Source organism: Thermobia domestica, chromosome 15, assembly GCF_964235325.1.
Source record: "Thermobia domestica chromosome 15, izTheDome1.hap1.1, whole genome shotgun sequence".
NCBI lineage: Eukaryota > Metazoa > Arthropoda > Insecta > Zygentoma > Lepismatidae > Thermobia > Thermobia domestica.
In genome coordinates, this window is record NC_137468.1 from 20,691,242 (window position 1) to 20,707,103 (window position 15,862).

A 15,862-nucleotide genomic window follows, 5' to 3' on the forward strand; every position below is an offset into this window, starting at 1 on the left:
CCACCTCAAATTTCACTTGGCACGAAGTGGAATCGAGCCACGGACCCCCTGCACCAAAGGTCCCTGCAATGCTTTATTATTATTATTATTATTATTATTATTAATAATAATAATAATAATAATAATAATAATAATAATAATAATAATAATAATAATAATAATAATAATAATAATAATAATTGAAGCGAGGTTAACGAGTTTCAACCGTACGACTCAACCAATGTTTAGGTGCCTGTTCGTTCGTCTGCTCCTCTCATAAAAGACATTTCATTTTAATGAAACTAGTAAGTGCCTTCTTTTAGCTCTGAGAAGTAACTATTGCTTGGAATATGAATCTGCAAAACATAAGAGGTAAAATTAACCAAATGGTGCAAGTTTCCACTTATATATACAAAACAATTTTGCAATATCAACTACGTGAATCTTGTCCCATAAAGAAGCCGAAACCCCTACACCGAAGAGCCCTCCGAGATTTGATCATTGTCCACACGGACTGAAATTGTCATTTGAAGCCAAGACTTTAATATGAAGCCAATAATTTCTTTAAAATAGACGGAAAATTCGGAAGTTATAAGCATTTTCATATTTTTGCCTTTTCCCATAAGGGAGCCGTAGCCCCCTATACTGAAGATTCCCCCGGAGATTTGATCATTGTCCACTCGGACTGAGTTTGTCATTTGGAACCAATACTTTAATACGAAGCAAAATATTTCTTTAAAATAGACGAAAAATTCGAAAGTTATAAAAATGTTAATAATTTTGCCTTTTCTCATAAGGGGGCCGTATTAGCCTACACTGAAGAGCCCCACGAGATATGATCATTGACCACTTGGACTGAAATTCTCATTTGAAACCAAAACTTTAATATGAATCCAAAAATTAAACTTTTACATCAATTTAAACTGACTGGGTTCCGGTTCCCCCCACTATTGTTTAGTTTAGTTAAGTGGTAATTTGTGACAGCTCCACATCATCAAAAGAATGTTTCAATTCCCCTCCCCTCCCCCAGGAGTTCGTGCTGGATCCACCACTGGAATCAATAGACACTCTTCCTATTCTTTTTGTCACCCTTGATTGTGTAGGGGCTCCCTCGTACAAATAAAGAAGCGGTAATATTACAATCAAGGGGCGCTATATATTAGGTATTTTTTTTAGTTACCTACCCCTAACCGCACAGGGCCATCTTTCGTAGAATAAAAAATATTACGTGATATTCCAATCATGAAAGGGGAGAGGATGCTGTAAATATATTTCTTATTCATTTTGTCTGTCCTGGTTATCAAAAATTACTTTCTGTTGGAAGGCTACTGAAATGAGAGGGGCAAAATAAAAAGTCGTACCCCCTCCTACATGGTTGCTCAAATAAGTACTAAAGAAAGCATTTTAAACTAAGATATTTAAGATTTAAACTAGGAAACTAAGATATCCTACATTATGTAAGGATGGCATATTCAGGATTATTATTATTATTATTATTATTATTATTATTATTATTATTATTATTATTATTATTATTATTATTATTATTATTATTATTATTATTATTATTTGAATGTTTTGGAGCACCGAAATTTTGTGAGACGAACAATGACATGTAGAGGTTTAAGATGGGTGGTCATAGAGGAGGAAAAACCAGGATTTTTCTCTGTCTGACTCTCTAACGTAAAGATTATGTGCTGAAGGTAAGAAGCATCATCATTCTACAATAGGTTGTTTTTACGTAGAATATCAATTACTTGAGTTCTCCTCCTTCGGTCTACTTACCTTATGTAGTAAATTCAAAACAATTTCAATTCAATACAAATACATTGTAAAACTTTTCCGTAATTAAACATCTAGGGAAAATTAAACATTTAATAGGGAAATCTGTTATCAAAATATCCAAACACGTAGATAGAAGACTATCTAGTGAGAAATATTGTGAAACTTTATAAAATTCTCCAAATTAGAATTAACATTTACTGGGAAACATTCGTTATGCACCAGCGAGCATATGGTGAGCAGTGAGCACAGGGGAAATAATTACGAAACTGTTTGCAAACAAAATTAGGGACGCTAATGCAAGTGCGACAACAGCATTTTTTCTTTTTTTGGTATCGTCATGAGTTTTACACATACGTTACAATTTGATTCTTTCCCAAATAAAAAAATAAAAAAATAACCGTAGTGTAGTGATAAAAATGATAACCGCACTTCCACGGGATCGAACCCGCTACCTTCAGCATACAGACTCGTTGCTTTAACTAACTGAGCTCTTTGTTTTTTTACGTGTTCCTGTTCCGGTAAAGACGATATTTCATTACGATCGTCCTACCAATTCGTCCTTTTCCATAGATAATTTCCACTATTTGCTCTATCTTTATGTTAATACTTAGCATATATTCATATATTTGGAGTTTGCAGATAATGCATATAATAAGACATACTAGAAATATTCGTTAAAAGTTTAGTTTGTAGATTTAATCTACATTTCTCTCAATGACATAGATGTCGCTGCTTCGTGTTGAAATGCAGAATTCCTTCGTGTTCTTGAAAATTTCCCACTTTAGCAGAGTTGGTAATTCTCGAGATTTCTGTCGATTTAATGTTTTTTGCTTCTAATTTCTTTATTTTAAGCTAATATCTAACACAAATATTAAAAAAGGGTTTGTTATTAACCTGTCCTGCTGGGGAAACCTTCCGAAATTTCGAACATATAAAGAAAACGGAGATATTTTCAAAAAACTTCAAAATAAAGAGACGCGTCATTTATTTTGCTCATGGTAGTACATGCCCAGAAAACCTGCGAAGTATGGAATTAAGATTGTAGCCCTATGTGATTCGAAAACCTCTTAGTTGGGTAATGCATTTGTATATACAGCGAAAGAGGAAAAGATCCATCCAAATGTCAGCATTCCAACAGAAACAGTTTTGCGACTAACTCCACCAATTGAAGGCACGAACAAAAATGTTACTGTGGACAATTGGTTTTCTTCTGTCGAACTTGCCAGCAAACTAGAAGAGAGACGCCTAACAATGATTGGCACTTTAAAACTTAACAAACCACAAATTCCAAATGAATTCAGGCCAGAAAAAAAACGTCCTGTGAACTCGTCAGTTTTTGATCACACAGAAACTCTGACCCTGTGCTCTTTTGTTCCAAGAAAAGGGAAGGCTGTGGTGTTACTTTCAAGTATGCATCATGATCAGAAAGTGGACAGCGAGAGTCACAAACCTGATATTATACTGGATTACAATCGCTCAAAAGGGAGGGGGGGAGTAGATACACTTGATCAAATGTGTGCGAATTATTCCACTTCTAGAAGAACCAGACGCTGGCCCATGGTAATTTTTTATGCAATCCTGAATATACGAGTAGCAGGAGTAAACAGCCATGTAATCATGAAAACAAATAATCTCCACCACTTACCAGAGGCTACTATGACATTAGAAAGAAGAAAGTTTTTGAAACAGTTAGGCTTAGGTCTTATAGAAGAACATATGCAAAGAAGAGGGATCCGATACTTGCTTAAAGATCTTCAAGAAGTTGTCAAAAAGGTTCGTGGAGACAAAGAGGAATACGTAGAACCAACAGCTGAAGCAAGCTCTTCAAAGAAGTTGCAGCTGCCGCTTTTGTCCAAGGTCAGAAGACCGCAAAACTAAAGTGATTTGTTCAAAGTGCCAGAAGAACATCTGCAAAGTGCACCAGAAGGTTCTTTGCCCATACTATGTATAAGTTAGTCTCTCTTTTGCACAGACTGTTGTATGTCAGCCTCTCTTTTGCCCAGGCTGTATCTAATCTGTCTTGTATGAGCTAGTCTGTATTTTGTCCAGGCTGTTTATGAGTTTGTCTTTTGTCCAGACTTTGTATAAGTTAGTCTGTCTTTTGCTTAAACTTTGTAAGAGCTAGTTTGTCTTTCGCCTACCTGTGTATAAGTTAAGCGTAGTACATACTGCAGAAAAAATTTCAACTTATTAACGAACATTTGGTAAAAGGGCGAGTCCGTTGTACCAACCGCTGATCCATTGTAACAAACCGGTTGCAGCAGTAGTGCATTTCCTAGAGCTTGTGGAATTAATGGTTTAGCAGCGGGTATCCCGAACTTTCCTTATATATACATATTCATAACCAGTTGAAAGTTTTTACTGCAGTATGTACTCGTCCATAGATGATATCTTGGCAGTAATAAAAAGAAATAAACTCATTCGACAACAGTATTAATGTATGTTTTTATTTTGAGTATTTTATAGTTACGTATTTTTTTTCACGATCATAGTTGAGAGTTAAAGAAAAATAAATAATCCGAGCCCGTTTGTGAGTGGCAGTCATTTTTGTTGAGTACGTCGTGCAAGTTAGTGACTTTGTGGACGTTAGCATGAAGTTGTATTTATTAGGACTGATTTATTCAAAACCATTGCAAGAAACTACTGTCATTTTATTCAGAACTTTCTGCTCTTCAATGTTGTGTCTTAGCATATAAAGCCACAGGTTCAAATCACAATAAATGAAAATTAATTCTTAACTTTAGTCTCAAAATTTAACAAATTCCCCTATTTGGAACTTATGTTTATAATAAAGGGGTAAAATGTAAAATTTTATTCTTTTTGTTTTAATTAAATATGGTACTATACTCACTATAGCTATAATAACAATACTGATATAAGCTTATATTCTTTTTGAAATTTTTGCAAAGTTTGAAGTATGAAATATCTGGTGGGACAGGGAATATGAAATTAATTATATTAGAGAATATAAACCATATAACACAAAACTATACCAAAATTTGAAAAAAAAATCAATATATTTATATTTGAATTTAAACAACGTTACAGATATTCAAATATTGCATAGGAAACGCATTTTTACACTACTCCTAACCATTTGTTTCTGAACTAAATACTATACCAACTCGAATCATAGAACACATTGTTTTAATTTGTTACTTCCATTTTAATGTTGAATTGTTCATAGTTTAGAATAAACTTATGAGATTCAAATAAGAAGCTAATTTTGAAAATTAAGTAAAATTGATAACCGATCACTAATAAAAATTAAATAGACATATAAAAATCAGAAGGAAATCAAAAGAGCACTGATAAACATGAAATTTGTTATTATAACTGAATTAAGAATAAGTTGAAGCAAGTAAACTACCATGTCATTGCACGCTCATTATTTACATCTGTTTATCATTTTCAACTTTGACTTTCCAATTAGATATCACTAATTCATTCATCGCTTTGCAATAACATCTAACACTTTTGATTAAATAGTACTAATTGCATCTAAAATGTCAACAATATCTGGATATTTTAAAATTTGTTTTCGTAAATATAAATAGATTTCTCGTAAATAAAAGAATAATAAAAATATTGTACAAAAAGATCTTTGGCGCATGGTCCAGAGCCAAAGTCGGATTAAGTCGAGAGCCAAGCAAAATTTAGAAATCAAAATATGTTGACACATGCCCTTATTACCCACTATAAAAAATATGATTAAGTTGTATTTATCATTGCACTGATACATACGCCTATAATACAAATGAAAGATTGAGTTTTCATGGTAACATTGTATCATAAATTGAAAATGGTCAAAAACTAATTTAAGCTCCTTCGTCTATGCACCAAAGAAATATGTATTATACAAATTCGAATTACGAACATAGGTAAAAGAAATTTCAGTTATCAGCATCAGAAACAATTGATCGAGACATGACGAAGGATGGCCAATAGAACATAAGCCCAGAACCCATTACTTTAAATTTGCTATTAATGAATGAGGCAAGATGAAAAAGTTCAACTCCTTTGAGGCTGGAATTCAGTGAAGTTGAAGAGTTATGAGTCTTAAGTTAAATGAAATTTATAGGAAATGAAATGGCACAATTTTTTATGATTGAAATTTTAATTGCAAAAGACATTCGGATATTGATAAATAACTAAGTTTAATATATATACAGATAAAAAGACTTCTAGAAACCTTTTTAAGGAATGGGAACGTGCACTAGATGGATAATTAAATAAATATTTTCAGAAAATAAAGAACATCGCAGCAGTAGATCGGGGCACGCGGTGGAAACTTCTTTGCAAATGATGACCTTGAGATAATCTTTAGTGAAATGACTGCTATCTATTTTTTTAATGAATTAAATTCTGTTTGGTTGCAAGCGTTACGATTGTGCACTGTCGCTAGCAAAAGGGTAGCAAATGTAAGTGCTTAGAGATAGTAGGAACCGCGAAATGAAGAACTTGAGAAGAAACCTTTGGGAGTAAGATGTTGTATATGACACGCAAACATAACCTTGGATTGAAATGATTCCAGGCAGTAGAAGACCACACTGTAATCACTGAGATGTACCCAATATCAATTCATTTGTCTTCTATTTCAATGCCTCTGATATTATTGATATCAACAGGTAATTAGTTACTTTTGAAAGACTTACCGTTTCATTTTTGGTTGATTTGCATCCAACAGTCTTCCACGTACACTCCAATGCGAGAGCACACCTTTTGTTGACAAAAGTGCTTTGCCCTGATGTGTCCATCACATGCACGGTTTGGCAGAAGGCTGTGCCTGAAAAAATGAATTCAAAATAACGCATTTGTTAAATATTTGAAAATAAAGAACTTATTCAGTTATGAAGATAATTTCGCAGTTATATAATAATGTTATTTTGCAAGGATAACAAATTTGTGGAAAGGATACGGTCATGGCTTATGATACATTGAAAAGCAACATGTTCCGTCCAGTAGAGTAACGTTCATTCCTATGAACTCAATTTACGTTTATAGGCACGAACTTTATTGTCTTCAATGTTGCCGTAATAGTATTTATTTAAAACAGACAAAATGAAAATTCTCCTCAAATATGATATGGAGGCTATCGGAAATGCATTTACATTAGGAATCGAGTTACAAGAGTGTTTAGCAATATCTTATTTTCACTCTTAAACGGCTTCCGTTCACAAATACTCAAAAAAGACCGCAAATCCTATGCTATTTCCTACACAATTTCATGAAGTATTACCAGGTTTATCGAATACTGTATCCCTTTGTTGTGTTAGTGAGGTACGAAACGACTCATTAGTAGCTCTAGGGAACAGTCCATTTTAATCCCCTCATTACTGGCCTTGCATATTTACAAAGCCGTTGGATAACAAAACTCTCCGGCGAAGTGTATTTTGTGGCTTAAGCATTCTAATGCACACACGCTCATGCATGCACATGGAGACTGAGAAGGAGATGGTGACAGAGTAAAATATGCATTTGGGAGAAGAAGGAGAACCTAAATAAAACACTAAAGTGTATGTCTGATGAAGATCTTGGTTAGAAGATCGAAACGTAACATGTAAAATATTTATTTTTATGTATAGTACAGTCTTGTTCAGCAGTTCAGTTTCTTATTTCTGTTCTTATTTGCAAGACGTGCAGCAATGTTCTGTTGTCAGGAAGAACCTATGAATAAATAATTGAAAGCAGAAACGCGTTTTTTTTTGTTTTTTTAACAAGATTCCCGTTAGCATCACCATAAGCACACATTAATTAAAGTTTCTGTATTAACGTAAACGAAAGTCTGGTAAAAAATGGTTGGAAATAAAATATAGACCCATTCGTTTTGTGAAAAAAAATATTAAAAAATCCTATATGTGTTATATTTGAAACAAAAACTGGAAATGTAATTATCTCTTTCGACAGCAGCAACACTTTACCTAAAACACACACATACACACAGATATATATATATAATATCAGTCTGTATGTACGAAACCTACATAAACAACTCGTAAATTAAACAACTCGGTAGCTTTTTGAAGGAGATACTATAGCGCCATACCCCTTTGGAATTGAGTATGAAATATGACCTCTCAACTGCCTTCAGAAGAACAACAGATTCCATTAATAATGAAGCAAAATGGTATTAGATCAGGTTTGGAAGTGTTGTTTTTCATTGGTTTTTAAACTTTCCTTGCTTAATATACGTAGAAATAAATATTTACATTGAGACGTTATATTAACTTCTTCAGAGTTTTTCAGAGAATCTGAGACTCCGACAGAATTTTTTCAAAAGGGGAAAAACCGATTTATAGGGCAGAGAACCGATTCGAAGGGGAGCAAAAGAGATTCCAAGAGGAAAAGAACCGATTCCATGGTGTAGGAAGACCGATCCAATGGAGGAAAAGACCTCTCTAAGGGGACAAAAAACAGATTCCAAGGGGGTAAAAGATCGATTCAAGGGGAACAGGACCGATTCAAAGGGGGTAAAAAATCGATTCAAGGGGAACAGGTTCGATTCAAAGGGGGTAAAAGATCGCTTCCAAAAGAAAAAAAGACAGATTCCAAGGAGAAAAAGACCGATTCTAGGTGGGGCAAAAGACAGATTCTAAGGCGATAAAGACCGATTCCAAAGGGGAAAAAGATCGATTCCAAATACAAAAAGAGCGATTCCAAGGAGAAAAAGACCGATTCTTGGTGGGGCAAAAGACAGATTCTAAGGCGATAAAGACCGATTCCAAAGGGGAAAAAGATCGATTCCAAATACAAAAAGAGCGATTCCAAGGAGAAAAAGACTGATTCTTGGTGGAGCAAAAGAAAGATTCTAGGTGGAGCAAAAGAAAGATTCTAGGTGGAGCAAAAGACCTATTTGAAGGGGAAAAAGACCGAGTCCAAGGGGCTAAAGATCGATTCTAAAGGGAAATAAGAGCGATTTCTAGGGAAAAAAAGCCGATTTCAAGGGGGAAATGACCGATTCCAAGAGGGTAAAAGACTGATTCCAAGGGGAAGAATGAAAGATTCAAAGGGGGTAAAAGATCGATTCCAAAGGGCGAAATAATAGATTCCAAAGGGAAATAAGAGCGATTCCAAGGGGAAAAAGACTGATTCCAATACGGTAACACCAATTCCAAATAGGGTAAAAAAAAAAAAAAAAAAAAAACGATTCCAAGGCAAAATTTACGAACCCTGGAGAGTCAAAGCAGTATCCGGCTACGATCACACTTCTCTCTCATCGCTTAACTGATAAATGAAATTCATGATAAACGAAATCTGGAGGTTGTGGTGCGAACAAGTTTTTAACCATACAATGCACCACCCGAAGTCCTCCCTTTAAATAAATCGTCTCTCTAGAGACAAAAGGCCGTATCTCATTTTCTTAACTTTTAAAGGAGACAAGTTTAAACCTCTTCTCATTACTTATTCTATCGTCTTCTTTTAAAATTTCGTTTGATCTCCTTGTCAGGTATGTAACTTACGAGATCAATTTAAATTTGGTCAGAACACGATAAAATAAACTTATGATAACATCTTTAAACTTGTTTCCTGAAAAAGTTGAAAAAATGAGATACGCATCTTTGTCTCGAGCGGGACGAATTGATCGAGATGTCAAAAGAGGTTGTAGTCGTTGAGAAAAACGTCCGTAGAGTATGCGAATGAGAAAAGGATTAAAATCACAACTCACGAAATGTTTACAGACCTTTCACTGACTCGTTGTTATCCATTGTAATGCAATGGCATGTAACCGTGTTTGTTGGTCATTGGTGAGTGCTCGCGGACAAGTCTGCGGTGCATTTAATGGAATTCAGCACATTTAACGATCTGCAGTGACGGTTTCATCTCGCCCGAGAAAGACATGATTTTGATTTTGTGTTTAGTGTCCCTTTCAGTAGCGACGTTATACGAGACGTAGAGCTACAGCTTAAAGTGGGATCCGAAGCATATGAGCTCCCGCCGGGAATAGAACTCGGGTCTCCCACGCCAAAGGCGCGTACAATAACCCACTAGAGAGCTCAAACACATTATAGATCTCCTCAAAATAGAACACCATATCACAAATAAACATATAATATGGAAACATTCTAGTGGTTAGGTATATACCTTTGGGGTGGTTGACCCTGGTTCGATTCTCAGTGGGAGCTCATGTTGTTTGCTTCCCACGTGAAACTGTGTGTCCACATGTACCCGCAGTGATGAAAGAGACGCTAACACCAATCCAAAAAAACAACCCAACGCCTTCTGTGGGATTTGAAAACCATCTAGTCAGTTTCCACACACTGTCTCGGGCGTTTGCGATTTAAACATAATTCGTCCATTGAGTTGATTTTGAGTTTAACGTCCCGTTCAGCAGCGAAGCTATATGAAATGTGGACCTACTGATTAACGTGGAATTAGAATTACACAAGCTCCCACTGGGAATCTAAGCCGGGTCTCCCACGCCAAGGGCGCGTACGATAACGTATATTAATTGGGAAACTACGGTATTCTCAAGAGTGAGTATACAACATGCATGCTGACGCATAGAAATTATTACAAAACAAATAAAGAGAGAGGTAGAGGAAAGCTTACCTTCTGGGCAAGGCCTGTCAATAGCGTACTTGTTACACACCTCATTATCACTAACGTTGACACAAGTGTAGCACGTGAGAGCTGAAACAAGTAAACAAAACCAAAATGGCATTATTTAAAATACTAAATGATGTTTACACAATGAAAGTTTAAAGCGCAATCACAAACATGCTAATTAGAAACCTCGCTACGACATAATAAACAAACAATGCATGTTAGAATACATTACAATCTCTCTCACAATGAGATGAAAAGAGGATGAAATTCATATAAAGACAGCAACGAAAAAGTTAAGCTTATTTTGGGTGCTACGACTAAGAATAATTAAATAGCAGAAGAGAAAGTTTTTTTCTTTTTTGTTTTTTCTTTTTTTACTATCATTGGATATTTTCATCGCTTTACCACAGTTGTTGACAACCTCGTTTACCTGGTGCCCTCTTCGTTAGCTTAGCGTACTTCTTGCTCCCTTTCGGAAACCCTACATACGTCAGGCTCCTCCCCTTAATTCTCGTTCATTGTATATCTTATGCTTTAACCGTTTTCAGTGGCGGATCTAGAAGGCAAAAACTGCGGGGTTAGCAACCAGACCCCAGAAGTTAATAGGTATATCATGAGCCTACTATTAACTTTGAAAAATATATAAATAATAGCTTAAATGATTTTTGCCAGTTAGAAAACTGGGGGGCCTAGCCCCTCCGGATAGATCCGCCACTGCTGCTTATGTGATTAAATATTCAGCATTAAATTCGCAAAGTCGACATTAATAATAATAATAATAATAATAATAATAATAATAATAATAATAATAATAATAATAATAATAATAATAATAATAATAATAATAACTATATTCTTACCAATTTATACTTATTTCCATCAAGCCTTCTGCATACCAATATCGTGCAGTATTATTCTATAGCCGCTTTGTTTTTAATGAAACAATAATGCTTACTCAATAGTTATATTGTGTTTGTGAGATGTTTAACGGCTCATTGTTACATTTACAATACAGTATTTATAACTAAGAATCAGAGGCGAATAGAGGTAAAAACTGAGGGGGGGGGGGGGCAGCAAGAAAAAAGACGATGAAAGATATATCATGAATTTACTAAAAACATAAAATAAATCATAAACAATAGTTTAAATAATTTTTGTCACTCAGAAAACTGGGGGCCGAGGCCAGGTCCGGGCTAGATCCGCCACTGCTCAGAATTTCGACTTTCTTCCATTTCAATCACGTTTAAGAGGAGTAACTGTTAACCTTCCAAGAAAACAGAAATTTGTTTTATATCTTCAAAGACGGGAGTCACACTGACAGATTTCTTAACAGTTGGAGTAAATTTGCATCTTGATTTTGAATGATTCCAACCGAAAGCAATATATCCAATTGGGAAGTTTCGGCGATTGATTGGGATTTAATAGGCACTTTTCCACTTAGGTACTTCTATACCCACTTACTTGTAACAGATTTCAATTCTAAGAAAACGGAATAATTTGGAAATTTTAAAATTATTACATTGTATTGTATCAAAATTGTTTGGCTTCCGTGTACGTTATACTAGACTGTGGCCTTTTTTTTACATTTTGTATTTCTGCAAATTTCCAACTACGTCGAATTTAGTCTTCTTTCACTATTTTTGATTGATTCAATACAAACACTCAAGGTCGATGGAAGGTAAATACCAACTTTGAATTAAACTCAAATAAATGATACAAGAGATATCATGGAACAAAAGACTAATTGGCGTGGGAGAGCCGGGTTCGATTCCTGGCGGGAGCTCATGTGGTTCGGATTCCACGTTAATTAGTAGGTCCACGTCTCATATAGCTTCTCGGACGTTAAACTTAAAATCAACTCAAAAAGACAGATAGACAAACGGTCAGATGAAAAATCCCATTGAGTCGAACGATAGCCTATCTATAGAATGAACTTAAAACCTCATGCACTAATCTAACCTAACTTATACTATGGAATTAACTCATTCACTAATTTAACCTAACCTATACTATGGAATGAACCTAACCTTTTACAAAAATCTAAACTACTATATACTAGGTGACCAATATCTGTAAAACTGTATTTCGACATTGGTCGTTCGAATTTTCGTATTCAGATAACGATGACAGAACAAATTAGGAATAACCGATTCTGTAACCTTGGTGCTAAAATAGGATGATAAAAATTCCAAACAAACAAAGCGTTATCTGTTTCCTCTCAACGAGATATTAATTATCATATATTATTTTATTATATAGTTTCTTCTATTATCAATCAAGGCTCATGGGTTGAAATCAAGTTATCGTGTTGGGATTCCATACACATCCTTCTAGCGTCTGAAACGAGGTTCAGTCAGATAGCCACGAACAATTTCTGGATACTGATGTCACAGTCCTAACACAGTCAATTGTTATAATCTTTATAGTACCCACTTTTTATGTGAAAGACATAAGGATTTACTAACAAGGAAACTTTTTCTGATATCACACGAAATGTGGAACGAGACAAAGTCAATCGATTTGTGTTAGTGAATAAGAAAATCCAGAGGCGGAAAAATTCCTCGATCACAACCGTTCCGTACTTATGGGGGGAAGAGTAGGAACACTGCCAACACAACATCTTGTGGATAATGAGACGAAACATGGAGAGAGTTCGATGAAAATATGCATAGAAGCGCAGTTAAACATACACTACAATGTGACATTACATTCGACAATACTCTGACAAGTGAAAGAAGAGGCGTAGCACGTAACGACATTGGAGGAGGGTGAGTAGCGTGGAATATAGCGTAGGGGAAAAGTTCCATAAAAGGTATGAACAGATACGAGCCGCACTTGACGGGGAATAGCATAGTAATATATCATAGACATGGTCAAGTACATGTGTGGAGAGGAGAGAGAGGGCAACGGCCCCCACCTTCCTGAACTGATCTTTTAATGTATAGTGGTGTATTGGACTTTGCAGTGCAATTCACACAGGGGCGTATATTGTCTTCTTTTATGTCATTATCATCATAAACATATCAAAATGAGTGCCTACATGTATACAATAGTCTATAAACATTGGACGTTACGAAAGGAGGAGGTCCGGACCCTATGGAAAATCCCCTCACACATGGGCGCCCGAAGGGGATGGAAGGGTGGGGTCTGACCCCCCCCCACAGCCGGCTCACGAAAATGTATTATATTTCATAAGATTTTCTTAATACAAATAAAAAATGCCAAATGTAATATAGCAACCAGGGATTTGAGCCCCCCTAGAAAATTTTCTTCGGGTGTCCATGCCTCCATTGCCCTGCTTCACGGTGCCGCCTAAAGGCTATCTATAGTTTTTTTTATTTATTACTTGACCATGTATTTTTACTGTACCATTCCCCTGACGTCTTGCTTCTCTGTTTTCCTCAATTATGACCATTTTTACTTGCGCTTCCTTCCGCCCCCTCCTCTGTCGTTATCTGCTACACCTCTACCCTAACTTTTCAGAGTATTGTCGAATATAATGTCACATTGTAGTATATGTTGTGATTCTACGCATATTTTCATCGAATTCGCTCCATATTTCGTCTCATTATTCTCAGCGTGTTGTGTTGGCAGTGCCCTTACTCTTCCATCCATAAGTACGGAACGGTTGCGATCGAGGGTTTCTCCCGCTTATGGGTTTTCTTGTTTGCTATCACAAATCGATTGACCATAGTCTCGTTCCACATTTCGTGTGACACCAGAAAAGGTTTCCTTGTAAGACCATAAAGAAATGATAAATAAATGTTTAACTGTCTCAAGTACAATGAACAATTAATAGTTTCGAGAGATACTGTTTCATCCTTCTATTAAAATCTTTTACTAAAAATAAGAGGCTACTTTTATTTATGGATTTTCTACATTATGGTTATTACTAGGTTTAATAGCCATATACTGAGTGCAATAAAACGCTTGATACCGCATTTCTCTATTGCTTATTGATTAGTATATTAGTCTAGTAAACAGTACGAAGCAATAGCACTTCAAATATTCTTCATTGACTAGTGTAGTAGCAAGATAACGAGAACACGATCTATTTGCCTACTCTTAATTGGTATGCGTAGTAGATACTTAACAAGGACATTATACGTACATACAAGCTGATTCTAATATTAGTGAGCTCTTACTGTTAAAATGCCTTCCTAAATCCACTCAGTGCATTGCAGTCGATTTGTGTACAACTTTACAATTAACTGGGACTTCTAATGCAAATTTTCTTTTCAATTTATTAATAAACTTAATTGTTAGTAATATCTACAGTATGATATATAGTGCACAGCGTACAGCATATAGTCTACAGTATACATATCTAGAGTTTTTTTTTCATTTAACACTTTTTCTAAATCTAATTTTATCTAACATTTTTTCCTCTGAATGTGTCTTTCCTAGTAAGATAGTGAAATCGTTCCTTGATTCAAATTGGGTTGCTATTCACCAAATGGTTACCCTTAACCTAAAACTGCCCTCCAAAATTGAAGCCCTACCCCCTCCCCTTTTCGAATTATCGTATGATCAAATTTGAATAGTTTTTTTATTTTGGTGGGGGTGGTCCAAACATTTTGAAAGTTTCAAAGATAGTAGATACTATCTAGATGCAAATGTGAAATCTCACTTTTAGGGCCCTAAAATGGTGGAAAAACTTTGCGAAAAACACTTTGTTTTCAGTTTTGTTTCTTTTTGACAATGTTGCCATCACTTTCAGGCCCCGAAAAAGTATATGTTGTACTTAAGGGTATAACAAATTTTTTAATCAAAATATCAGGGACGTGTCCCTCCCATTTTTTCCTACATTTTTTTGAAATTTTTAACACGCAGAAAAACAAAGAAAATATTAACGACAGTTTTGAAAAAATGCGCATTTGCATCTAGATATGTATCTACAATCTGTGAAACATTCAAAATGTTTGGACTGCCCCCACCAAAATTTTAAAAAAATGTTCAATTTTGAGCATGTATGATACGATAATTCGGTAAGGGAAGGAGTAGGAGGTCACTTTTAGGTCGTTTTAGGTCAAGGGTAATCTTTTTGGCCAATAGCGACCCAATTTGGATCAAGGCCCGATTTCACTATCTTACCAGGAAAGACCCTTTGAACGATTAAGGGAAAACAGTAAGCTGCTCCTTGTAGCTGATTTGCAATGCGCATGTCTCTGGGATGTGAGGTTCTAGCTTTCATTTCCGCATCAAAGTTTTGATGTTAACCCACCGTCGCGAACCAATTCAAGATCTTGTTGAATTAAGAGGTAGTATAGACCGGTCTAGAAAGCCATACATAATTGAATTTGATGTGTAGACAACCCATCATACTGTTGGACATAAACAGCATGGCTAGTCTGACTTCACTATGGCTAGAGCTAAAGAATTTCGTTTAGTTTAGCATAATACACTGAAATTATGCAGAAGATGCATTTTTGGCTTCAATACAGAACAAGTTATGCGATTTAAAAATGTACCAAAGAGAAAAAACAAATTTACAAATTAAAATTTGGGAACCCATTGACTCACGATTGAGCGTTTACTGTATTAATTTTGA

General features: G+C 35.4%; 1 protein-coding gene across 1 annotated transcript in view; it reads right to left on the reverse strand.

Annotated features, from left to right (window-relative positions):
• Positions 1 to 15,862, reverse strand: part of LOC145672101 (ly6/PLAUR domain-containing protein 6B-like) — a 75,113-nt gene that overhangs the window by 12,919 nt on the left and 46,332 nt on the right. Inside the window, exons 3-4 of the mRNA XM_081741369.1 lie at positions 10,315 to 10,395; positions 6,420 to 6,550 (exon numbers count right to left, since the gene is read on the reverse strand). Coding sequence (XP_081597495.1) covers positions 6,420 to 6,550; positions 10,315 to 10,395 — 212 coding nt within the window. The remainder of the gene's footprint in view (positions 1 to 6,419; positions 6,551 to 10,314; positions 10,396 to 15,862) is intronic.